This window comes from Terrapene carolina, unplaced genomic scaffold, assembly GCF_002925995.2.
Source record: "Terrapene carolina triunguis isolate 2854851 unplaced genomic scaffold, T_m_triunguis-2.0 Scaffold236, whole genome shotgun sequence".
Lineage (NCBI taxonomy): Eukaryota > Metazoa > Chordata > Testudines > Emydidae > Terrapene > Terrapene triunguis.
In genome coordinates, this window is record NW_020664587.1 from 10,005,154 (window position 1) to 10,031,991 (window position 26,838).

At 43.6% G+C, this 26,838-nt stretch overlaps 1 protein-coding gene across 3 annotated transcripts in view; it reads right to left on the reverse strand.

Annotated features, from left to right (window-relative positions):
* Positions 1 to 26,838, reverse strand: part of MAN1C1 (mannosidase alpha class 1C member 1) — an 82,377-nt gene that overhangs the window by 47,712 nt on the left and 7,827 nt on the right. The window contains exons 1-2 of one of the 3 annotated variants that reach the window (XM_024203688.3): positions 23,121 to 23,177; positions 11,528 to 11,624 (exon numbers count right to left, since the gene is read on the reverse strand). In XM_024203688.3, coding sequence (XP_024059456.1) covers positions 11,528 to 11,624; positions 23,121 to 23,147 — 124 coding nt within the window. In that variant the 5' untranslated portion in view covers positions 23,148 to 23,177. Of the gene's footprint in view, positions 1 to 11,527; positions 11,625 to 21,224; positions 21,310 to 23,120; positions 23,178 to 26,838 lie in introns of those variants that run through there. The other 2 variants (XM_024203689.3, XM_024203690.3) reach the window with 2 other exon arrangements.

Sequence of the window (26,838 nt, forward strand, 5' to 3'; positions counted from 1 at the left end):
ACACACACACACACACACACACACACACACACACACACAATGTTCTAAATTTGTTCCAATTCTCTGCCGAGTTTCTGCTGTTCTTCATCTTTTCTGGGGAGGAGGGTGGTCTGGTTGGGGAGGAGGCAGAAGAGAGCATCACACAATGCCCATATTTCTAAAAATACCATTAGGGACATAATTCATCTTCAGGAACTCAGACGTCACACAAGCTACAGCTCCATTCATCCAGTCAGATCTGCACAGGACGGACCATTCCTTCCATGTAAGCTCCTTGGGACTGTCTTTTTTTGTTCTGTGTTTGTACAGCGCCTAGCACCATATGGTCCTACTCTGTGACAGGGGCTCCCAGCCACTACAGTAATAGAAATAATAAATAATGATCTATGTGAGTCCTGGTGACTTCATTGAGAGTCTGCAAAGGCCCATCCATGCAGATTCAATTGCAGATTAGGATTTATATAATGAAATGTACAAGAGATAATGAAAAATACAGTCCATGCTGAGGAAATGCGCACACTCAGAGGCCACATTCTGGTTCTTGTGCGCAGAAGTGAGAAAAGCAGCAGGCATCAGCGGGCATAAGCAGAGTATAACAGTTATACACTTGTTATGGCTGCTCTAATATCCAAAGAGCTCACACTTCAGAGCTCCTCCCCAGGACTAAACCACAGAGCAGAGTTTCAGGGTCAGGACGGGCGCCACGGGTTTTACTGCATTTGGAATCATCACCTGCCTATGTACCTTCCCCCACTGGGATCACTCATATTCCTGGCACAGCCAGCCGTGCATGGTCTGTGTGGACACTCCAGGGCTGGCCCAAATTACAGGTGTGGAATAACACAATATATACTCTTTTCCCCCCACACAAAATATATTAATTCACTGAATTAGGGCAGTCAAAGAGCCTAGCCCACCAATGCAATGTGTAAAAAGCAGACACCCCGATCCACTCCACCCGATCCAGACACCCTGATCCACTCGTCAGTTCTTCTTTTCAACCTCAACTGTCTCCCTACCAACCACCCACAGCCCCCAAGTTGAGCAATTATCGTACAGCCTAAACTCTGATGTTCACTAATTATAGGCCTGTGGTGTTTTATGATTAATATAGGGTTGTTATGACTTGCCTAAGCTACACTGTATGTGTTTGTGTGTGTTTGTGTCTGTGTAAGTTAGGTATGTATGGCATCTGATTGCACATAGTGCCTGGAAGATAGATTTGCCTAAACATTTAAAAAAGAGATCTGGTAATCTATGGATGGGTGATCTATGCTGTCAGTGACTGTTCTACATTTACCATTCAGTTCTGTAAATCCTGCATTAAAATTAAGTCAGCCTTTGCTGTGCTGTATATATGACTGGCGTTGATGTTGCAAATCTCAATGCTGCCAGAATTGCTACCATCATCTCCATAATACTGAAAAGAATCAGTCCGTAGTCCAACCATCCCCATTATCAGCGGGCCACCTTTTAATCACAGGCTTGAGATCGGTGAAGACTGGACAATTATTTCTGCATAATTAGAGTCCAGAACGAGGCACAAACAACCTCCATAAAAGGATAATTTTTCTTTAAATATTTTTTAAAAACAGTTCACTGCATTTTAAATAAGCCTTTTAGGGCTGAGACAAAGGAAAACAGATCATTACAGCCCAGCATTGGTGAATATCCTTGTTTACAAGAGTGCAGGGCTGCTAGAACACTGCTCCTTTCTTGCATACTAGTATACGTTCTTCTGCTTCTAGAAAAGAGACTGGATACTACTCTCTAGTCACAATCTTTGAACAGGAATTTCTTCCTTTATAGGCTTTTATCTGCAAGTTTATATTAAGACAGAAAATTTGATGTCACTATGTAAAACCATGGTACGCTCAGACCTTGAAGACTATGTGCAGTTCTGGTTGCCCCGTCTCAAAAAGATGTATTAGAATTGGAAAAGGTGCAGAGAAGGGAACAAAAATGATTAGGGTGATGGAACAGTTTCCATATGAGGAGAGATTAAAAGACTGGGATTGTTCATCTTAAAAAAAGAGACAACTAAGGGGGGATATGATCAAGGTCTATAAAACCATGAATGGTGTGGAGAAAGTGAATAAGGAAATGTTATCTACCTCTCCACATAACACAAGAATTAGGGGGTCACCCAGTGAAATTAATAGGCAGCAGGTTTAAAACAAATAAAAGTATTTCTTCACACCGTGTACAAACAGCCTGTGAAACTTGTTGCCAGGGGATGTTGTGAAAGTCAAAAGTATAACTGGGCTAAAAAAATTAGATAAGTTCATGGAAGATAGGTCCGTTAATGGCTATTAGCCAAGACGGTTAAGAATGTAACCCCATGCTTTGGGTGTCCCTAAACCTCCAACTGCCAGAAGCTGGGACTGGACGATAGGGGATGATCACTCGATAAATTGCCCTGTTCTGTTCATTCCATCTGAAGCATCTGGCATCAGCCACTGTTGGAAGACAGGAGACTGGGCTGGATGGACCATTGGTCTGACCCAGTATGGCTGTCCTTATGTTCTTACTAGCTGTTTTTCTGAGGGTTTTTTTCTGTGCAGAATGTTTTCAGCAAATTTCAAGATACTTTCCTGGGTTTTGGCTTCATTAAATTGAAAACTCAGCCCAGGGTCATCGGATAGTTCATAAAGCTCTTGAGGAAACATGGGATGATTAATGGTTTTATGCTGATGTTTTTGTTGCCTGGTTTTCTACTATCAAAATCCTGCAGTCAACACTTCTCAGCTGTCCTCTGTATCTAAAGGGCTGAACTAACACTCTAGAGCAGGGGTAGGCAACCTACGGCACACATGCCAAAGGCGGCACATGAGCTGATTTTCAGTGGCACTCACACTGTCCGGGTCCTGGCCATCGGTCCGGGGGGCTCTGCATTTTAATCTAATTTTAAATGAAGCTTCTTAAACATTTTGAAAACCTTATTTACTTTACATACAACAATAGTTTAGTTATATATTATAGACGTATCGAAAGATACCTTCTAAAAACGTTAAAACGTATTACTGGCACGCGAAACCTTAAATCAGAGTGAATAAATGAAGACTCGGCACACCACTTCTGAAAGGTTGCCGACCTCTGCTCTAGAGCCAAGCATGCACAACCCTTTGGAATTTGCATCTGAACTTTCCATCGTGGGCCAAAATCTTAGGAATCTGGGTTTTGGGGGTTTGTCTGAACCTGAAACTCAAAGCTAGATTCAGAGGAGGGAAGGACACATGGTTCAAATCTAATGTTTGCACAACTCCCTGTAATACAGAATCGCACTGGGTCTGATGCAAAGCCCACTGGAGTCAACTGGAGCTTTGACTTACCAGGCTTCGGATCAGGCCCTAAGATTGTATGTGACATTAGCACCATACTGGGACAATTTGTAAGTCCTGCCAGGGTGGGTGGCTTTGGATACTGGTTTATGTTTATAGCAGCATATTTTTGCTTTGAAGTATTTTATGGCCTTTATATGCTAACAAACAAATTAACAATTCAAGTTGATTTATGCACTGTCCTCACATGGATCTTTACTGCTTTGATAATTAAGCAATATAATGAGCCATGGCACATATTGTGCTGGGAAGCCTTCAGAGCATTGAGAGTCTCAAGGCCTTTGACTACCAAAAAAAGACAAGGTCTCATCACAATGCCCACAATACGAACTGGTTTTAAAGGTGGGGGAGTATTTTAGTTACAATGTACCGTAGAACAGCAAAGAAGGCCTGATTTCAACAGATGTCATGATCTTTTACTCCCTGGACCATCAGGGCACAGAAGCGCCACAAAAGCAAGGATTTTAGCCCATTGTGGGGAGGTGGGATGCTGATCAGCTAATGAGCACGTTCAGGGCTTTTAAAAGGCATTTGTGTGTTTGAGGGCACCACCACCCTCGCCACAATCTGGAGAAGAGAGATGCAGGTATGCGGCTGCTGGAAGGTTAAAGATGTGCCTTGTTTATCTGGAAGGAGCAATCTCTGGCAGGTTGCAAGGGGAGGAGGGGAGACACAGGGATAAATGTCAGTTCCAATATGAATCATTAACAAATACCCACCGACTCTGTTGTTTGGATGGATATCCTGAATCACTGCTTCATACTGACAGGAAATAGGTTTGTTGCTACGGATTTCAGTGGCAGCAAAAATAGTGTACATACAAAATGTCCTTCCTTAAAAAAAAAACACATTCAACTGGGTAATATGCTACTTAAAAAAAAAAAAAGAGGCTAACAGTGTTCCAGGAAGAGCGGAAACATCTTCATTAGCACTGCAGAGGGGGGAAAAATGTTTCTCTCCTTAAAAAGCACACGAAGCAAACTGCATAATGTGATAGTCAAGAGGAAATAATTCTGGATGCAAACTCAGAGAACTATTATTTTTTTAATCACATAAAACGACACTCCAGGGTTTTGCACTTTTGTGATCACAGGGAAAGAGGCACCTACTCGAGCCAAAACCAACTGCACAGAGAGAGCATGCATTTCTCTTCTTGTCGCTAGAATGTCTCTAGTTAATATTTTCATCCAATTACCTTTCCTGCATTCAATACATATACCTGAATCCCTATTGCTTCTGATTGGCTGACTGCGCCCTTCCCAGGGCCGGCTCCAGGGTTTTGGCCGCCCCAAGCAGCCAAACAAACAAACAAAAAAGCCGCGATCGTGATTGCGGTGGCAATTCGGCGGGAGGTCGTTCACTCCGAGTGGGAGTGAGGGGCCGTCCGCCGAATTGCCGCCGAACAGCTGGACGTGCCGCCCCTCTCCGAAGTGACCGCCCCAAGCACCTGCTTGGTAAGCTGATGCCTGGAGCCGGCCCTGGCCCTTCCTGTCTCCTTGCAAACATCACTGACAACAAAATATGCTCTGTGTAAGCTCCAAAGCTTGTCTCTTTCGCCAACAGAAGTTGGTCCAATAAAAGATATTCGCTCACCCACCTTGTCTCTCTAATATCCTGGGACCAACACTGCAAAACAACAATATATGCAACTATTAGAAAAATGTGTGGTTCAAGCGGGGGAGACAAGATGGATCAAGTGACAGACAGTGGAATACGGAGCCTTTTATATCTAAGTAACCTGTGTGAATTCAGCAGTTCAAGTTGGTGGTGACCAAAAGTTGCTACGTTCCACGACTATTCAGGAGTCCATGTGGAATGAGTTTGGTGGTCTCAGGCCAGTGGAGAAGGGTCCATATTACCCACCGCCCTCCATAAAATTGGCATTCATTGATCCTTTAGACGGCAGTCTCAGAGGGACCAAGGATCAAAAGGCGGCTGGATACTGAGCAGCCCTGTCACCTCTCTAGGTGATCAATCTATCCAGGTTAGGGCTGAGGCATGCTAGAAGGCAGGGTTAGAAAGCTTGTCCTGGCACTGACCACGCTGTAATTATGTCAAAATCTAGAGGACTTCAGTCTCCAGAACCTTCAGTTGGGCACCATTCTAAAGCACTAAATTAAATAAAATGTATTTTTTTTAAATCACCCTCTCCCCTCCCCCATGTCACTACAACCCTGCTCAAGCCAGGGATTCGAAACAGCACCATTTCCGAGCAGCTGAGGCTGATAACATCCCATCTGCAAAACAAACCGTCAATACAGTTCAGGAAGCTCTCAAACCTCCAAGCCAAATAAATGAGCTGAGCCTATGCAGCCGCTCATTTTCCAAGAATTGTTGATACAGTATCTGGTATGCTGCTGTACTCTGTCGCCAAACATGGAGCAATCCCAGGGCTGTCTGCAATCCTCAGGGATGAACTCTGAAAGTTTTACATCATTTAGACCTAACTGCTGTCAGATCCTTGCCTCCTAGTACTGCTGACCTGACCGTGTCCTCAATGTGACAGTTGTCACATATATTCACATCAGAGAAACTTGCAAAGATTCACAAAGATGTACAAATTCAGGAGATGCTGAAAGCAGCAGAAGCCTTGATAAGACAATTTTAGGTGCTAAATGCAATATCCAGTTAGAGAAAAAAGATCTAGTTAGAGATGGCTATTTTTGCACCAAAACTAGTATATTAAAATGCTGTTAGATTCTGAAAAGTGGCTGTTTAACAGGATTGTGAGGTTCCACATTTATTTCCTGTCAGTGATTTCAGGGCAAATTCGCTCAGGTTACAAATCAAAAAATGGATTTTTCTAGCTGCCAGCACTGCATACACCATGAAATATCTAAAAATCAAACGTCCTCACTTATCACTGTAATAAAGATTCTGCAATTAAAATGTAACTGACAATTCAAGTTGATGCATGAGCAGAAATGGAATCCAGCTTGTTTTCCATAGTTATATAAACTCTGCAAGACTAACAGGATTTAAGAACATTTTGTCCAAAAGAATAAGCAGGTATGACAGACACAGGAGCAGACAGAATAATAATTCTGTTATTTAATGCTAGTTATTACAGTGACAGGTGCATCAGAAATTCATTATTCATTACTGACCTCGGAACCGAATGTAGAAGTGGGCTGATAAAGTTTGCGGATGACACCAAGTTGGGAGGTATTGCCAACTCGGAGAAGGATCGGGATATTCTGCAGGGAGACTTGGATGACCTTGTTATTTGGAGTAATAATAATAGGATGAGATTTAATAGTGAGAAGTGTAAGGTGATGCATTTAGGGATGACTAACAAGAATTTCAGTTATAAGCTAGGGACGCATAGGTTGGAAGTGACGGAGGAGGAGAAGGACCTCGGAGTCCTGGTTGATCGCAGGATGACTATGAGTCGGCAATGCGACGTGGCTGTGAAAAAGGCTAATGCGATCTTGGGATGCATAAGGCGAGGTATTTCTAGTAGGGACAGGGAGGTGCTGCTTCCATTATACAAGGCGCTGGTGAGACCTCACTTGGAGTACAGTGTGCAGTTCTGGTCTCCTATGTTTAAAAAGGATGAACTCAAACTGGAACGGGTACAGAGAAGGGCCACTAGGATGATCCGAGGAATGGAAAACCTTTCCTATGAAAGGAGACTAGAGGAGCTTGGTTTGTTTAGCCTAACCAAAAGAAGGCTGAGGGGGGATATGATTGCTCTCTTTAAATATATCAAAGGGATAAATACCAGGGAGGGAGAGGAATTATTTCAGCTCAGTGCTAATGTGGACACGAAAACGAATGGATATAAACTGGCCGTGGGGAAATTTAGGCTTGAAATTAGACGAAGGTTTCTAACCGTCAGAGGGGTGAAATTTTGGAACAGCCTTCCGAGGGAAACGGTGGGGGCGAAAGACCTCTCTGGCTTCAAGATTAGGCTAGATAAATTTATGGAGGGAATGGTTTGATGGGATAACGTGATTTTAGTCAATTAGGCAATAACGGCCATCGCTGGCAAAATGAGGGTCTGGCTAGAGAATCTTGCCTGTATGCTCGGGGTTCTGCTGATCGCCATATTTGGGGTCGGGAAGGAATTTTCCTCCAGGGTAGATTGGCAGTGGCCCTGGAGGTTTTTCGCCTTCCTCCGCAGCATAGGGCAGGGGTCGCAAGCTGGAAGATTCTCTGCAACTTGAAGTCTTTAGATCACGATCTGGAGACTTCAACAGCAGAGTTAAGGGAAAGTGGGGGGGTCAGCTTTTGTGGCCTGCATCATGCGGGAGGTCAGACTAGATGACCATATTGGTCCCTTCTGACCTTAAAGTCTATGAGTCTATGAGAAATGCCTTGCTAGATAGTAACTTTGCCCTTCTCCAGCACTTTTACTCCAAGGATCTCACCACGCTTTACAAATAGTGATTAGTTCGGGCTCATAACACCAAAGAGAGGAACACCGGGAAATTGAGAAAAAGAGGGGTTAAATAACTAGATCACACAGGTCTAAGCCACAGTTGGGAACAGAATACATCCCTGTCCCTATCAATTTGTAGCCTTAGCTACATCCTCTTGCCCAGCCATACTTACACAGGTATTTTTTCTAAACAAATATGCTTTGGGTCTGATCCTGAGAGGTGCTAGTAACCCGCAGTTCCCACTTAAGTCAGGGTCTTTATGAATGGAGAAAACACTATAGAGAATAATGGAAAACCCAAAGTTGTAGAAAAAAATTAGAGTGCAGGAAATTTAGCATGACATGGGATTTATTCCTTCACCACAGAACATTCTCCACGCCCTCAGCTGTGTGATTCAGCAATTCTGATGGCATTCACTGGCAGTGATACCACCAAGTGTATGTCAAATGGCAGTAAGTTCTAAAATGAGTTCACCCCCTCCCCACCCCAGGTGAGCATGGAAGGTTGGGAGAGCAAAAAAGAGTCTTTACCAATAGCCCCTGGCTAGTGGTCTCTAAAAAGATAATAAGTTATTGCAATGGGAGTATTACAGAGGTGAAAGTAAGCCGGTACGGGCCAGTACGGCATACCGGCAAGAGCCAGTACGCCATGCCGGACCACACCGGCTTCCGCGGCAGGGATTTAAATCCCGCCCACAGCTCCGGTAGCCGGGCTGGGGCTGGTATTTAAAGGGCTCAGGGCTTGGGGCTCCCCAGCAGCCGGAGCCGCAGTGGGGATTTAAAAGACCCGGAGCTCTGTGGCGGCTGGAGCCCCGGGCCCTTTAATTTGCCCCTGAGCCCCGTGGGCTCCCAGCCACCTCTGCAGCTGGGAGCCCCGGGTTGATTTAAAGGCCCTGGGGCTCCCAGCCACAGTCGGTGCCCCAGGGCCTTTAAATCTTGAGAGGCCCCGCCTCTTCCAGTTGAGGCCCCGCCTCTTCTGGATGAGGCCACGCCCCCCTCAGGACTCCGGCAGTACTGGTAAGTCCTGTAAGTTACTTTCACCCCTGGGGTATTATTTGTACAAATGAGCTGTACATAGAAAATTGGAAAGCCCTGGTACAAGCTGATTATAAGAGAAGGATTTGGTGCATTATCTACCCATGTAAAAGTGTAAGAATAATTAGCCATGTCTGATCAGACCATTGGTTAAATAAGATTGGGACCCTGTCTCCGTGTCTATGACATGCATGCTTCAGAGAAGGTAACCCCACCACCAAACCTGGCCACTGGTGTAATTCTAGAGGTCAGGAAGGAGTCTCTCTCTCCCTGATCCCCATGTATGAAGCGGGATCATATGGAAGACAAAATGGGCAGAGAACCTTTCACTGTCCTGACCTGCCCCCTCCTAAGCAGAGCTGGTTTACAGGGGAAGGAAAGAAAGTAACAGGTTTGGAGACAGCAGAGGAAGAGTTCTGCTCTGCTCATTACTGGCTGTGAAGATGGTCAGGCAGGTGCAAACACATCACTGTTCTATCATAACAGAAACAGAATCACGAGAAGGTGACTGTTCAGTTTGTATTTCTATTTTGACTTGCAAGAACATACTTGATGAAAAACAGTTCCCCCGCTTTTCTCGGGGTGAAGCTGCTGTTATCTGACGGTTCAGCTGTAAGTGAGCATCACGTACAGAACAGGGAAAAATCTATCACCCTTAAAGAACTTGAATATTTTTCAGTCACACAAACATATTCTAAAATAGCCCCCAAAAGGTGTCCTTCCTCCCACACAGAAACAAGCAGCTGCAGCAAAAATCTCAGCTGAATTTTGACACCTCCGGTCAGGAGAATACCAGGATTGCCTACGGTACATCTGTGGTTTGGAATAAAAAGGCATTGTATGAGAAAAATCAGTATTCCCCTAATTTCTAAATGCATTTTAATACGACAGAGATGCAATGCTCTGGCAAGGGACTGTTTAGTGCTTTATTCCTTTACTAAGCAGCAGTTAGAAAGGGGGAAAAAAAAGCATATTAACAGTATGAAAGGCACCATGTAGCATCTCTTCAATGATTGTCTGCAAACCCTTCTGCTCCAGAGAGTGTTTTCCTTGAGAGCCCTCACAGACACGTTACAAGCAAGCATAAGCACCACCAATTGTTTTAGCATGATAAACACATTTAAAACCTTTCAATATCTTTTGTCTGTTTACAGCTGCATTCCTTAAGGAATTCCGACAAGTTCATCAGAATGGAAAAGTTACAAAATGCCAAACTAAGTGATGCAGCTAATGCAAATTTCTAAACTAAAAACCAAGCTATGGTAGGATGTTCTTGGTATTGCTGGAGAAACGGGAGGAAGGGGGAGCGGCTGGGTGAAATCAGTGCTTCTGAAAAATGGGATTGGGATAGCAATGACTGTACCAATAAGGCACAATGCAAGCTTCCCCAAGCTGCTCTGACAGTTCATCTCTGGCTTCCACCCAAGAAACTTAACAAACTTCACTAATATTAATGAAGTAACCCTTCCCGTACTCTCCTGACATAAGTATTACCTCTGTTTTACACAAAGAAGCAGGCACAGAAAAGCAAAGTGCCTTGCCTAAAATGACATAAGGACTTCGTGGCAGCAGGGCAAATAGATCTCCTGACTTCTAGTCCTGCAACGAAGCTACAAGACCATCCTTTCCACTCCTGCCATCTGCTTCTGCAGTACTGGGATCCCCACACAGCTCTATCACTATATTTTAGCACTGAAATGATGCAAGTTACCGCTCCCCCCACCCCTCAAAAATCTAATCTGCTAAAGAGAAAAATTATACAAGCCAGTAAACACACAGTGTAAAGAGTCTTTAATATTGATTCCCTTATTCAATATTTCACGAAGTCTACGTCCCCACTCAACAGTGGAGCAGTAAGAGAGAAAACAGAATTTGGTCAGATCCTGACGTTTACAAGTTGAGACAAACAGTAACGTTTTCAGGCTGAAATTAACTTAATGTTTTAGTGCAGAAATTGGTAGGTTTTGTAATTGCTCTGCATCTCTCCAAGACACACTTTGTGCTGGATATAGTAAAAGTGATCAAGGCTGGGATTTTCCAAGGAGCTGAAGGGAGTTAGATGCCCAGCTCAGTAGTGGATTAGCCACTGGGACAATAGGGCCCATGCCCAGGGACCCTGGCCAATTGGGGGGTCCTGGAAAAATGGGCACCCCCATGCCCTGCTCAGCGCTCCTGGGGAGCGGGGGAAGCCCCCCGCCACCCAACCCTGCTCCCCGTCAGGAGCACTGGGCGGGTGGAGTGGGGCAAGCCCCAGCACCCTGACCCCACCGCCCCTGGCAGGAGCACTGGGAGGGCGGGGGAAGCCCCCAGGCCATGACCCTGTTCCCCGGCAGGAGCGCCGGGCTGGCAGAACGGGGAAGCCCCCACGCCCCAACCTCGCTCCCCCTGGCAGGAGCATCGGGTGGGCGGGGGAAACTCCCGCGCCCCAACCCTGCTCCCCAGCAAGAGCGCGGGGGAGGGGGGGGAAGAGAAGAGGGTGCAGCAGGGACCACAGGGGGAAGGGGTGGGGAGGGGCCCCCACTTGCTCTGGCCCAGGGCCCAACAAAACCATAATCCACCTCTGGCCCAGCTTCAGTAGAATACCAATGAGAGTTGGGCACCTACCTCCCAGAGGCTCCTTTGAAAATCCCAGATACCCATTTTGTTAAAATGGAAAGGGGAAGGAGGTTGAGGTTACGCAGGCTTCTTCCCTGCAACAAGGGGAAAGGAGAAGAAATGGGAGTTTGCCGCATTATTACTACTTTGCATTTACACGGTGGCAACTTACCGAACATGTTACCAATGTGTCCATTCTTAGTCAGCGGTCGAAGTTCATTTTTTCCGAATGCATATCGTTTGTAGTTATCCCAAGCAAACTTCATCATCTACAAAGAAATAGGTGGGGGAGGGGTAATTAGCAAGACTATTAAAGTGAACTAAATTTCAGATTCAATGCAGGGCTTGATCCCGATCAATGAGGAGTCCTGCATCTTCCAGTGACCCACTAATTATGAAAATCTACGCTGCTCTGAATACATAAGAATCCTGCTTGAAATTCACTTTCGGTACCATACTTTTATTATCCTATTGTATTTCAAGTTTGACAGGATGGACCCATCGGTTGTGGGGTACAATTTGGGATTGTGATAACATAGTAGGTGCCTGATTCTAACTTAATATCCAATACTTTGTTGTCAAAGTTTTGTATGAACATCAAATTATTTGAATTATCCCGTTTCAGCCAAGAACTTCTAAGATTTCATAATGCTAATTACAAATGGGTAAAATATAAATGCTAAGCTTGATGGGTCCAAAATTAATTCTCCAAAAGATATTACACATTTTGAGTTTTAACATTTCCTTATGATATTGATAGTGAACCATTCATCAGGTACAATAGTGTTAAAATCCCACCTGACCATTCACCAAACGCAGATATATAAATATATACAACACTGAAAAGGAAGCAGGATTGGGGTGTATCATGCACATAAGAATACTGAAGTGAGCAAGAGAAGAAGCTGATCTTATCTTAAAATAAACGTTACTCAGATTTCAACTTTCCCTAATGTTCAAGCTGAACCTTCATTTTTATGAATAGCAGATCTCCATGCTTTTGAGGAAGAGGATGGAATCCATGTCATTTTGAAATCTTCCAAACAAGACTCAATAGCATCTTCTCAAGATGGTTTTGTGGGAGCCCAGGAAGACGGATGTCTGAGAGATCCCTTCCAAGTCAAACAATTCTCTGACACAGAGCGGTCTGTGTTGGGAAGAACCTCCATGAGGCCATTGAATTTGCCTTCCTGGGAGGATTCTAGGGCACTGGATTTGGTATGATTCCAACACGTACATGCAAACATCGTTTCTTCCTTCCACTTGCCCTTTTTGCTCTAGCTGGCAGGGAAAATAAACTGACACGTATCCTCTCTTCAGACAGGAAAGACCAGGACTTTTGTCAGGTTCTAAGCAGCCACTTAAACAATGCCTCCTTTTATAAATCCACACAGTTCCAGTCAGATTGGTCTAAAACCTATGCTTTTCTTTGACTCCAGCCCTGGAATGAAGTCATATGGTGGATCTGAAGGTCGCTTTGGAGGCTCACCAGTAATCTCTATCTCTGCCCAACTAAGATAAGATTGTTCTTGTTAGAGTGAGGGATTTAAAGACTGTAGGTGAACTGTGGAGAAGGAGCAATTAAAACAGTCACGCCTATGTAACGGTGGCCAATGTCTATCTGTCCAGATTAGGGATTCTTGGACTATTTATTGCCCAAATATACAGGCTCCATTAGTCTAATATTCTTCCAGCTGTTTTGATTCCCTTGCTGTCCATCCCTCTCCAGCTGTACATTTCTCAAACCCAACGTAGCGAGCGTCTGCCTTAATTAGCACACACGCACAAAAAGCCACATCACCAATGTTTTTTTCTTTTTTAAACATCCAGCTTCCAAAGTAAAGTTTCACAGGGCTGGTCATACGAATGAGGATAAACATTCGCAGAGCTGACTGATAACATTCAGACTCCAGCACCGCCAGAAGGAGGAATTTTGGATGAATAAGTGAAGCCATTTTGGCTTTATAAATTCTGTGTGGGATGAATTAGTCACTAGAGCTCATTGATTCTAGGAAGCTAAGACTTAACGACCAACAGAGCAACAACCTCCTGTAAAAGGCACTTGAATATGCATCAATCATATGACTCAGGGTTTTCATTTTTTCTAGGTCGATGCTGTTTTCCAGTGACAGTATTATTTTAATAGGGGGGTTTCATTATTTTACTATTTTTGTAGTAACACTTTTGGGGAAAGCTGGGGCATTGGGGAAAGCTGTGGGGGGGATAGCTCAGTGGTTTGAGCATTGGCCTGCGTTCAATCCTTGAGGGGGCCATTTAGGGATCTGGGTCAAAACTCTGTCTGGGGATTGGTCCTGCTTTGAGCAGGAGGTTGGACTAGATGATCTCCTGAGGTCCCTTCCAACCCTGATATTCTATGATTTCCCAGATGATATTAAGCAAAGCACCTTTATCCTCTTCTAATAAGGATATGATCCTGTACTCCATTGGAGAGAGGGATGTTTTTCCAGAACCTTTACCAGGGGCCGGGCACCCACAAAAACAGTTTTCCTGTTGCTAGTGATAAAACCCACAAATCAGAGGGGCAGGAGTTTGCAGACAAGGGAGGTGAGAGATTGAGGACCTTTTGTTTCCCCTTTTAAATCATAACCAAAGAGGAAGGGAACACCCTCTTGGCAAACACACGCAAGTTCCACTTTGCTGGAACGTTTATGCTTTGTTGCTGAAAATTAAGCCAACTACATATTGATTGTTATAACGAATATTCTGCAACGTGCATAACTAAGATTGGGATGAAAATCAGAGAGTGGGCAGAGTGGGTATCCTGCCCTGGATTTTTTAAATACCTGCTACTTGGTCTCTCTGATCCATTCCAAGAGGCAAAACATTTGTTTTTCAAAATATGTTGGAGCCCCAGGATCTGTCCTCCCTGGTGCAGATTGATTAACAGTAGCCAGAGAGGGTGAATTCTGCCAGCAGAGAAAAGGAAATTGCCCCAATTATCTCTCCTTCAATTTGGTGGCAGAATTTTAATAGGAGCCCTCCTCGCTCCCCCTTCCAACACTGGACGTTTCATACAAGTAAAGCCAGAGGACTTCAGGAATAATCTCCAAGGTTTGCTCACTTTAACATGCCACCCCAAAATGCTGTTTATTGAGACAGCTCCCCCACTCATTAGGCTAGATTGGTTTTCTTTTCTCCTTCAAAATGGTTGACCAGGCAAATGAAGTTACATTTGTCATGCAGTTCTGAAGAGCCTCAGTATGAAATGATTTCCTGCTGGCTGCAATGCCTGAAACTTTCTTTTGCTGTTATGTTCTGGGCTGATAATCAGACAGAGGCTGGACTAGATTCGGCACGCTGCCTAGAGATATTGAAGGGCTGCTGCCATCTCCTTTGTGTGAGAAAAATTTCACTTGCAGTTTTTAAACTCTGGTATATTTCTGTGATAAGAGCCACGATGTGGCTCTATCTCAGACTCCAGAATCAGGATTTCCTCCCTCTGATCACTGGTCCAGAAGCAGTGATTGGAAAAGTTTAACCGCGACAAAAGTTTACAGTTCTACCAATTCAGCCATTTTGCAGCAGCCATTCCAGGCCAAGTTTAGCAGCACATCTCATGAACTCCTAGAGTTAAGAGATTAATTGCGCCTCAGAAGGTGGGGATTCCACATTTTCATATGGTATAGAGGACTGGTATGTAGCTCTAAAAGTTTTTAAGCAGTTAGTGGCCACTAAAGTCTAGCTGGAGTTGAAATAGGAAAGAAAAAATGCAAGATGGAAATCAGACCCATGTGGCAAACACCTATCAGTCATGGTCTAGATCAGTGGTTCTCAAAGCCGGTCTGCCGCTTGTTCAGGGAAAGCCCCTGGCGGGCCGGGCCGGTTTGTTTTACCTGCCGCGTTCGCAGGTTCGGCCGATCACGACTCCCACTGGCCGCAGTTCGCCGCTCCAGGCCAATGGGGGCTCCGGGCAGGGCCGGCTCCAGGCACCAGCCTGGCAAGCAGGTGCTTGGGGCGGCCACTCTGGAGAGGGGCAGCACGTCCAGATATTCGGCGGCAATTCGGCGGACGGTCCCTCACTCCCGCTCGGAGCGAAGGACCTCCCACCGAATTGCCGCCGCAGATGGCGATCGCGGCTTTTTTTTTTTTTTTTTTGGGCTGCTGATGAAATGCCAAGGTTAAAAGTGAATGTTTTATACCATTCTAGCCATGGAAGATCATGATATATCGAGCTTTAAAACAACATCTACAAATATAAAGAGTTTTATGCAAACTGGTTCATAGTTTTAGATTTTATATTTTCTGGTGTGCTGCATGCCACCTGACAATTATCAATCTGACCCTGAAGTACAAACCACCCAGTCTTTCAACTGATTTACAGCACAGATTCCAAGTCACAATTAAACTTGTCAGATTGCTCTCTGTCTGACCTGTATAATCCACCTTATTTTCCTCAAAGAAATCCCGCTACACATTTAAATGGCATTGTCAATTTAAATATGTCATAGGCAAATACTTCTTTACCCGTTTTACTAAGACTTTGGATTTTTAAAATTTTCCCTATTGACATAATTTACTTCCCACAATTTTGCTCTGAATACTTTTTGCGCACCTCTCAGCGTAGATAATGGAAATCAATTATTGCCTCAATCCTGTAAATTGTTCCGCCTCGGCAGAGCCCCGTACCCATGCAGAGCCCCACTGACTTCAGTGGGTGGAAAGGTCGATTTGGACAGAACAGCTTGTGGGATCAGAGTCTTAATTTCATTTGCAGGTTCCTAACACTGCAGTATTTGGGTTTCAAACATCGCAGGAGAAGGACTGTCAGACCTGTTTGCGTTGCATTTTTTCTTCAATGTGAGGCAACATTTTTATTAGATGTAGGTTTTATAACAGCTATTTTTAAAATGGTGGGCCAAATTTTTCTGGTCAATGGTCCTTTAAATACTGCAGCAAGATATATTACAAATGTTTAATATTTATACTGACACGTCACATGCTTCTAATTCTGCTGAAGCTGAACAAAGAAGATACATGGCTGCACCCACATTGTTACCATATTTCCTCTGATTCACTCCCTTCCTTTAATTTGTTTCCATTTGTTTGGCAAGTCTTGACTCAGTAAGAATTTGCTTATATGACCAACACAGCACTTTGTGCATGTTTATTTAGTGAATCAAATTCAGGGGTAGTGTCAGCCGGTGGGGGAAGGGGGGAGAAGATTGACCAGACAGAAAATTGGGGGGGCTGTGCCCCCCCTTGCCACAAGGCCCCACCCCTCCATGGCCCCACCCCTCTGTGGCCACGCCCCATTGCCACGTCAGAGGCCCGAAGCTGGAGCCAGGCAATGTGGGGCTCTGGCTGCTCGCAGCTGGTAAGAGTTGCCCAGGTGGGAGGACCCAGCTCTGGGGCTGGCAGAGCCCTTGGGGAGCAGCATGCAACCGCTGGGGGTGGGGCCCAGGAGCCCGGGCTGGAGTGAGTCAGTCCAGGCTGCTGTGGGGAGCCCCGGACCCTCCACCTGCCCTGGGTGGCACGCCCCAGTGGGTGGGGACATGGGCCGGGGGCTGTTCTTGGGCACCCCAACCCTCTGCCTAGGCTTACTTCTGCTACGAGGCGGCTATGGGGGGGGGGAAGGGGAGGAGTGGTAGGGAGCCTAAGGCAAATTTTGGGGTGGCTATAGCCCTTGCAAGTCCCCTCCCCCAGCACTTCCCCACACCAAATTATCAATAAAGTTCTATTAAAAATCCTACCACGTCAAGCTTTCATTGCTTCCTTGCTCTAGCAGTGCTTTTATGGCTCCAATCCAGGACTGTATACCACAGAACACACTGGACAAGTGTAATTTGCAATTCCTATCCCTAAGTATTAGGACGCTCGATTTTCAGAACTGTTGGGAGTGTAGATTCGCTGACTTCAAATGCAGTTGAGGGCAGACAACATATGTGAAAAGTCAGGCTTTGGGTTTCAAATGGTATCATGGCGGGGAAAGAAGAAGGCCAATAACCAGAACTTTATACAATAAAAGCAATCGTCCAGTTGTGTGAGCTAGGCAGTTTGCTAACATGCAGAAGGAGAACCCTCAGGGTATATGATGAAGAAACAGGGTCCAAGAAAAAACTTCACCAAAAGAATGTTTTACCAAAGAAATATTCTACCATGGCAATGGGCATGCACAATACTTCAGATGTGATGTAATATATGCAGTATTTAACTAATTAAAAACCCTGGGTTAAATCTGCTTGTAAAAGCAGAGAGGATCAGCGAGAAATCAAACTCACATTTGCCTCCTCATGTCAGCCCTGTATGATTTTAAAATGCAGAGCATTTCCAAACAGCTATTTGATTAGTTTTATCCATCTAGGCTAGGATAATTAGTAAATGCCTAAGAGATGAAATTTAAATATGCCAACCAATCAGTCCATTTCAAGAGCTTCCCATGAACATTATACAAAGCAATTATCTTTACAAGATAACCACTTTCATGGCTCTTTTGCTTTTAAAAAAATCCTTACCCATCAGCGCCCTGTAAAATATTTAAACGATCACACTACCTAAAAAATTCCAAGTTGCGGTTTTCCAACAGCAATTCTTTTTGTTGTTGCTTGTTTTTTAAATTATTATTAACATAAGTTTCCCACTGTTTTGCTACTCAAAACGGGTAGGTTTTTTCCTCTTTGTCTTTTTGGTGAAGATCAGTGGCAGTATCAGATAGGACCTGACCTTTTCTGCCTCTAGCCTGGTAGATCATATCAGACAAAACCTGACTTTTTCTGCCGCCAACCTTTTAGGACACTGAAATTAGCTCCCATTCCTATTTCAGATTTCTTACCTGCAGTACATTGCGGTTTATTTTTCCCACCCTGCAAAAAATAATTTTCCTGACAAAACTATGTACTAAAAGGTATAACTTGCTATCAGTGTCTCGCAGTAAAAGATAGGTGTGAGACCTTATCCTAATCTCACTTGTTTACACTGGTGTAAATCAGGAGTAATTTCACCAAAGTCAAGGGAGCTGTACCAGTGTAAACTGGTGCAAGATTAGTATCAGGCTCTCAGTTATATTTTTAAGACAGTTATATATATATATATATACACACAAACCCCAGTGAAGAATCTAATGATGGACTCAAATTGAAAAGCTTTACCACAGAGCCACTGTCATGCTGGGTCACTTTCAGACCTCTTATTTTGAAAGCGTCCTTAGAAGTCATTCTACATAATATTTTTATTGCTAAATGTTTTGGCACTTGGCTAACAGGCTTCATTTAACCAGGAACTAATAACCACAGGCCTTTATTTCATGATTATAAAAGCCTGTAACTAGCAGAACAGACACTGCTACAGCACATGAAGAAGTTACTAGGCAACATGCAGAAATGGACAGCAACACTGATAATCCATTCTAAAGTAATTACATTTTATAATTAAAGATTACTGTAAATCCAATAGATCCCAACAGGAACTTGAGCAATTTAGAGACACCCTGGCTAACCTGTCTGTTTTAAAGCAGTCACGTTAGCTTCTAATCTTGAATAAAACACAAAGAGAATGGATATTTTCATTTAATAGGCCTGACCTGACAATCATAATGTGTGTCATTTCTCTAGTCATTAGTTGGACCTTTTCTTATTTAACTAACTTTAACAAAACCTGCATTCATCTTTATTGGCACTGAGGAGGTGAGTACCAGAGATTAGAACTGGGAATGGAAGTTTGAACTCCTGATGGAAAATCTTGTTGCCATTGACAAATCCATTCCCTACTCTAGCTCCTCTGTGCCTCAGTTTACCTATCTGAAACATAGAGCTAATCATTATTTCACAGGGGTGTTGACGTATAACAAATAAAAATGAACTACTACTATTAAACTGAATTTGAATAGCATTCTGCATGTTCAAATGTAAGTAACACGAAAGGAATTCATTCTCAATATTCAACAAAGTAAAAATCATTATCTCAAAGCTTTTACAAGTGAGGAAAAAGCAGGCAGAGAGGGAAAGTGACTTGTCCAACATCACTTGAGAAGTCAGTGGCAGAGTCAGGATTACAACTCAAAACTTAATTCAGATGCAGTTGGACCCCACGGGGACTCAATGCAGAGACAGGCGCTTGGCATAATGGGGTCCTTGATTGGTAATGTATGGATTATTATGCTATCATATCAAGAGAGTGATACACCCCTAGTCAAATAGTTTATCTACCACAAGTTAACACATGGGATTATAGCGTTTGTTCACATGTTAAGGAAAGAAGGCACCACTGCAATTATCTAGCCAACCTCCTGCATAACATAAGCCATGGAATTTCACCCCGCAAATTCCTACATGAAGCCCAGTAACTGGTGATTGAATCTGCAACGTATCTTTCAGAAAGACACCCAATGTTTGGGAAAGCCTCAAGTATTTTACAGACACTTCTGCATTGATCCAACTGTTTCTTCCTCAATCACTGAGCACAAAATTACATAGCCATGTCCAGAATCTTGAGCCATTCCCATGCCCTTGAGTGCTTTGAAATGGGTTTTAAAGCTGAAACTTTGCCAGATCTGCTGCTGACGTGCAAATACACCAGCAGATACTTTAATTTATTGGCAGACATTAAGTAGATACTGTAAATCGTTTGCTACATGTACCTTTATTATCTATAAAGTAAATACAATAATGTCAGTGAAGAGCTTTCTGCCTAGGACTTTCGTTGCAGAGTCTTTAGGGTGCATCGTCAAGCTACTTATATTAGCGATTTTTTTCCACCATTTTCATCTCTACTGAATAGGAAACACAAACAAGGCAAAAATTGCAGCTGGACTCTACAGTTGGAAAAATCTACAATTGGAAGCACCAGATGAATTCATTAGAGAGTTAACTTTGCATAAGCAAAAGCAGGACAGTGAGGGGGTGAGATCATGGGCCGGAAAGGGGTTAATAGCCAGTTAATTACAACACAGGTACAACAGATGTACCTAATTAGTTGCTTCTCAGCCAGAGGGGCAGGACTGGGAGGCATCAGGTGATAACTTAATGGACATCTGGCCCTTATAAAAGGGGAGAGCATTCACTCTGAAGGGAGGAACCAGAGGCACTTCTATGAAGTGGCCTGAGCCAGAAGCGGCAGGAAAACATGCACCCTAGACAGATGCAGTCTGAGAGGCCAGAGCTTGAGGCCGGATCTGCGGAGAAGGTTACAGAGCGGCGAAGAGGAAAACTGAAGATGGAGCCCAGAAGAAGGGCAGACTGGCTGAGAGACTTTTAGACATTAGTGTGAGTTTCTGTTGCCTGACAGATTGGATTTAGATGCTTCTCAACTGGAAGGCTGAGTTCTGCAGAAAGGCAGGTGACCCGCAAGAGACTCAGATCCCTGATGCCAAGGGGCGCTCCAGTGGTGAACATGCATCATGACAAGGGCTGATACCAAGTTCTTGAGTTTGGGTTCACACTTAAGATAAACCAATTCAACAACAATTCCACCATCATGAACTAGCTGAGGTGAATGTTTACCCTGGACTGTATCAAATGATCAACTGTATCCTATGTCCTATACAGTTCTAACTGCTAATTGAGGTTCTCCTTGCATTTAGATGGTAGGGGTTTGCACTTCTGCCGCAGAAAGATCCAAATTCTATCCCTCCTGCTGCTGTCATATTCTGACTGGCTGATATACATGATCTAGTGACAGCTGTGAAGCCCCAGGTAGCTCCAGATTTGCTATGAAACCTTAACTTTACAGCACCTTTCAGCTGAGGACCTCAAAGCACTTTACAAACCATTAAACTGAGCTTCCCCACCACTCCCCTACTTCTACTGAGACAGGCAAATATCTCCATGTACAAAGGAGAAGACTAGGAGCAGAGGGGTAATAATACTCAGCACGTATCTTAAAAGGGCTTTGCAGATATTTAAACTAACCCCTACCACATTCATGAGAGAAAGGCAAGTATTCTTCCCATTTTACAAACAGGGAAACAGAAGCATACACCGTTCAGTTGCCCAATGTCATGTACCGAGTCAGTAACAAAGCCAGAAACAGAACCCAGGAGTCCTCCTGTCTCACCGTCCCCTGCGAGGAAAGCTGAAAAGGAAGAGAACGCATCTCAAAACACAATTAAACTAACTCCTAATTAAATTCCAAACACAACTGGGTTTAACTGTATCAAAAGAAAAAAAAAATCTTTAGATGGGGCATTAAGTCCCACTGGGTCCTGCTGCTTCTATATTAGGAAACATCTCAGCAACAGTGGTTGATTTTGCAGTTAAAGTTTCTTAATGAAACAGCAGGTTGCAAAAGGATGACAATGGATTTTTGAGACTGAAGCTGAGTCTAGGGCAAACTGTAGAGTGCTTTAATCCTTGAGGAGGGGGAGAGCTACATTAAGGGTCCCCTCACTTACTCCAACTGAAGCTTACGGAGGATTCTATTAGAAGTAAAAGTATTTGTGTTCTAGGGCTCTCCAGGACAGGAAGAGGGAAGAAGGAAACCTTATTTGTTTCAAGCTTCTATAAGTGATCAAACATACCAGATTCCAATGCATGACCAACACTGTTTCAGCACAAAAGCAGCAGGGATAAAAGCAATGGTCCTTTGCTTATTACCTCTTGCTACTGTTCAAGTACTTGTACTCGCTGTCATAAGGTTTAGAGAACTTTCACAAGAGGCTTTACATGTTCCCAATTTGCACAGACCTGGAAGAAGTGATCCTATTAAACTGGAGGGCTGATTTCTTTCGCAGACTGGCTCAAATGGTAATTCTGCACGCTGCAAAAATTGGGGTCAGCTGCAAAGTTCAGACCTAACTATAGCTTCTGTGATGCAGATGAAGCTGAAGATTTCTTGCCAAACAACATGCAGAATATGAATGACTGGGAGAAGACAAGAGAAACTAAGGACAAGGAGAAATTTCTCTGCCTATTCCTTCATAAGAAAAAAATTAAAAACCACCAGGGTGATAATTAGTTCCTCGGTTATAGTTACTGAAAGGTTGGATAAGTACCCCTTTCAGCAACCACTACGTTATGAAGACATTATAAAAGAATGTTGATTTTGGTTTTTGTTGCTTGCCGAATGCTGCCTTCGCACCACCACACACAACATACTTACTTTAGCACAGAATTTGAACCAAACGTGCTGGATTCTCACGGATTTGGGGTCACTCATATGCATTTAGGAAGTGTATAGAATATTATCCCTCCCCCCCCCAAAAATTACATTTTGCTAAATTGGCCTTAAGGTTGTAAATACATCTCTGTAACGTATGGTAAAAATGCTTGAAGAGGCTGTTGTGCGTGTACACACAGAGACACGCTGCAAAGTCAACAAAAACCCAGCACATCCAATATTGGAAAGAGCTCCTCCCAACAGTGCTCTACTTCACCATCGCAGTGGTCTCAATAATCCCTACATCAGCTGGAGTTTATAAAGAACTTTGAAATGCACAGAAATTATTTCCCCCTATATCTGCAGAACGGTTCAAATCATTAACTGTACAGCCCAAATTTTATAGAGGACTTTCACTTTTTAAAAACTAATTTTGCTGGCACAGTTGCAAATTAGAAGATATTTGCAAAATACTGTGGCTCCATAAAATAACCCTTTTTACAGCTATTGCGACAGGGTGCAGAAGGGGGCTGCACATGCCGGGGATCTGAGACAGACTCAAGAGGCAGAGTGCTAAACTTCAGAGATTGCTTTATTATTTAGATTTGTCAAATGCTTTTTTAACTATGAATTGTTTAGCTTGGTGCTAGCTCTTAGCTACTAGTCACTGGTATTCCCGCATGCTTTGAATAAAATAAAAAGGGGAAATTACTTACCTTGTAATTGTGCTTTTCTGAAAGCATCCTGCAAGAGTATCACTCCTGGGTCTTCTGCCTGAAGCATAAGTCATTCAGGAAATTCCCATAGCTTTAAGATATTTGGCCCTGTGATGTACCTATAGGCTTCCTTAAAGACCTTGACTTAAGAAGACTTCTTGCTTTGCACTTCTTAAGTCTCTAACTACACACAAAAAATACCAAATGTTCTTTCTCTAACGTGACCAACACCCCAGATGAGCAACAATCACTTAGGGGGTAAGCCCAGAATACTTCACCTCCTAATCAAACCACATTAAAAATCTAGCAAAGGTAGGTGGATGAGTATCTTGCGGGATGATTTTTTTCAGAAATGCATTATTACAAGGTAAGAAATTTCCCCTTCCCTAAAGACATCTCTGAGGAGTCTCACTTTTGGAGAGGAAGAAGCCCAGGAGATGTCCCGAAGGACAAAGCAGCAGGCTACAAGAAAAGGCAAATGCTGAGGAATTTTTTCTTCCTTTAAAAACAAAAAATGGGTAGGGGAAATTATGCCTCCGAAAACGTATCAGGCCTAACTACTTAACACCTGTGTATAAGACACAAAAGAAACATCCTAAAGAAACAACACAGAGGGAGCAGGAGACTGTGGTCTTCTGCCTCAGCCGCAGAATCACAGCAGGAACACTCCCAAGGTACTGAATATAAGTGGTGAAGAAGAGACAGAGCACAGCCCTTGGAGCCTCCATGCACAAGTCTGTCATTGAGCCATCCTGAGGCAAGTAAGTAATGTCTGTCTGGCCTCAGACCAGATGAGTCCTGACAGGCCTCTCTAGCTTTAACTTAACCAGATCACAGTAATGTAACATGCAACCAGAGACTATGGTCCTCTCACTGCAGTATTGCTTAGGGCACTGCTATGAATGAAACAAAAAATTGCTGGCTGGGCTGCTTGGTTCAGGAAATTAAGCCCACCGCCTGGAATAACCACAGGAGAGTCCTAGTTTATCACAGGGTTTACAACAGTAAGAGCTGGAGGTAGACAGATTAGAACTAGAGCTATAAGTTACAGGGAAGGAGTTCCTTCATGGACTACAGTTAGGACAATACTGGATGGAACAGCCCAGGGCCCCTGAAGTACCTGAGACTGTCCTGAAAAGCCCGCTCAACAGACTTTTAACTGGCCTACAGGTCACTCAGAGGGTTAACATTCTGCAAAGCTAGGCATGTTCCCTGCATGAAACCCATGGAAGCAGGAGACGGAGAATCGTCCTTTACACTGAGTGCTTCTGGTACTAAGAACATGGTCTTAGCCTGTAAACGCAGGACTTCTTATTATATTTATTAGCCAACTGCTTGATGATCTATGTTGATCATCCCTTTTGTTTCAGAACTGGGCATCTTAATTTTCCCTTTCCCCATCAGTGGGAAAGAGTTCATTGCTTCTGGCTCTTGGATGGGACCAACAGTGTCCTCAAAACACACAGAGGTGCAAGCAGGTGAGATAGTTGAGGGGAAGGAAAGAAGGGAAAATACAGGCAACAAGTTGCCTCCCCTCTGCTCCTGCTCTGTATAAGGAGGAGGAGGGAGGGAACATCTGAGGTGAAGTCACCTGGCCTCCAGCCCAAATGCTGGAGTGTGGGGCGAGAAGAACCCAGAACAGCCCATGACTTCTGATCCAATATGGGCCTGAAACAGTCAGGTGTATCCCGTGTGCTTCAGCCAGATCCTAAATACTTAATATGAGTGATCTGGAGGATGAGCTTTAGTTTGATTATTTCTTGCTGGTTCACCTGCTAGCCCATCTGTTTTTACAGTTTTTGCTTGGAGGCATTGACTGGAGCATCGCTGTCCCCTCCCTTTCAAGAGTTACTTGTGATTTGAACTTCTGAAGAGGGGGAAGGAGTAATTCTCAAGCATTAACCAGTCAGCAAGGAGTAATCTGACAGTTTATCACAGGTACTAGTCGGTAACAGATACAAGAAAATGATCCCACAAAGGATACAAGAAAGTTATCCTGCAGCTGTCCCAGAGTCTAGTGTTTGAGTTGTCAGTCAAGGAAAGTGTTAAGAAATACTTGGAGCACAGTAACACATTTATTAGCCAGAGGCTGATAAACTCCTCCAGGAGTCTCTCGGTCAACAATAAATCAGAGAAATCGGCTTTCAAATACTGGATCTTTAATAAAAAATAAAGCACGTGGAGTGGATGTTAGAACGGTGTTAGAATTCAGCTGCCAGAACTAAGGGGACTTGATTTCATTCAGTCTGACCTCCCATCATGAGAGGTACCAAGGGTTGGCCCTGGCAGAATTCCAACACTGCATTAGACGGTCATCACACTACAATGATTAATGAACTTCTGAAAGAAGAAAGCTATGAAAAGCACGTTAGATTACATGGATAATAAACTAAGGCAAACAAACATAAGGATTCATAGAAATCAGAGACAGAAGAGACCTCTTAGGTCAGTGAGTCCACGTCCCTGCCAGTAGAATTGTCTCCTACAATACATTTTTGAATGCTCTTTCTATTCTTGTTTTAAACAACCCAAGCAACAGATTCCCAAAAGAAGTGGTGGAAATCTATTTCAAATCTAACTTTTAGGAATTTCCCCCCTAATATTCAGCTTACATTTTTCCTGTCCTTAAATTTTGGAAAACCAGAGAGTAAAGAATGGGAAGAAGCAAAGGTCTCTAGGACTTTTCCCTGCATCTTATGGAGGATTTATCGGAGATCAATAACCCCTTCAAAAATATATAGTTTGAACCAATCCACCATAGAGAATGGAAGAATATATATATCAGAGGAGCAACATGCTGGTTACATGTAATTCCACTAAGACTCAGCACGGAGGTCTGATGGGTTCCTGGTTTCATTGCTGGAGGAAGGCTTTTGAGATGGTTAAGCAGCATCAGAAAAGTTAGCTGGGGATTTGCCTGGGTATAGCTAGCGCATCTTAAAATAGCTGTGAAGAGTAAATTTCTATTTTCAGAACTCCAGAAGAACCAGGCTTTGTTCCTCAACTCAGGACTGCCAGCACTAAAATTTGAGATGGGGGCCTTCTGATGAGGAACTGGAGAATTGAAAACACTCCAGTATTTCTTTTGGAGGCTTTTTATCAGCTAGCTGGGCTGACTTATACATGTGGGTAGAACTAGTATGAGCAGGCACTACAGCATTATAATTGTCTTTTTGTTACTTTCTAAAGTACACAGCTATGCACTTTCTTCACTGGCCAGGGAAATCATGTTAACACAATTATAGCAAGAACGCGGTTTTAAAACACTGCTCTCTAGAAAGATACTAACATGGTTTCAATTCTCAGTACTGACAAGCATTTAGGACCTCACCTGCCCCCAATGGAGTCAATGGGAGTTTTTCATTGACTTCAACTGAAGCAAGATAAGGTACTTAAAAACCTGACATTTCCTACAGAATACCGAAGATAACGTTGTTATAGCAAGTTAGTGTTTGTACAGCACTTTGAAAATGTAAAGCCCGATCAGTTGTGCTGCTGTAGCATTTTCCACGCCTTCTGCATAAATTATTCTTCACAATGCTCTTATGATTAGCCCCATTCTACCATATAACAATCTGAAGAACAGAAAGGTTAAGTGACGCCTCCAAGACCAGAGAGTGGAAATGTCAGAGGCAGGATTAGAACTAATGAATTCCTGGCTCCCAGTCAATCTCGCACACAAAAAACAATTAACTCAAATAAGCAACTAAGAATTATT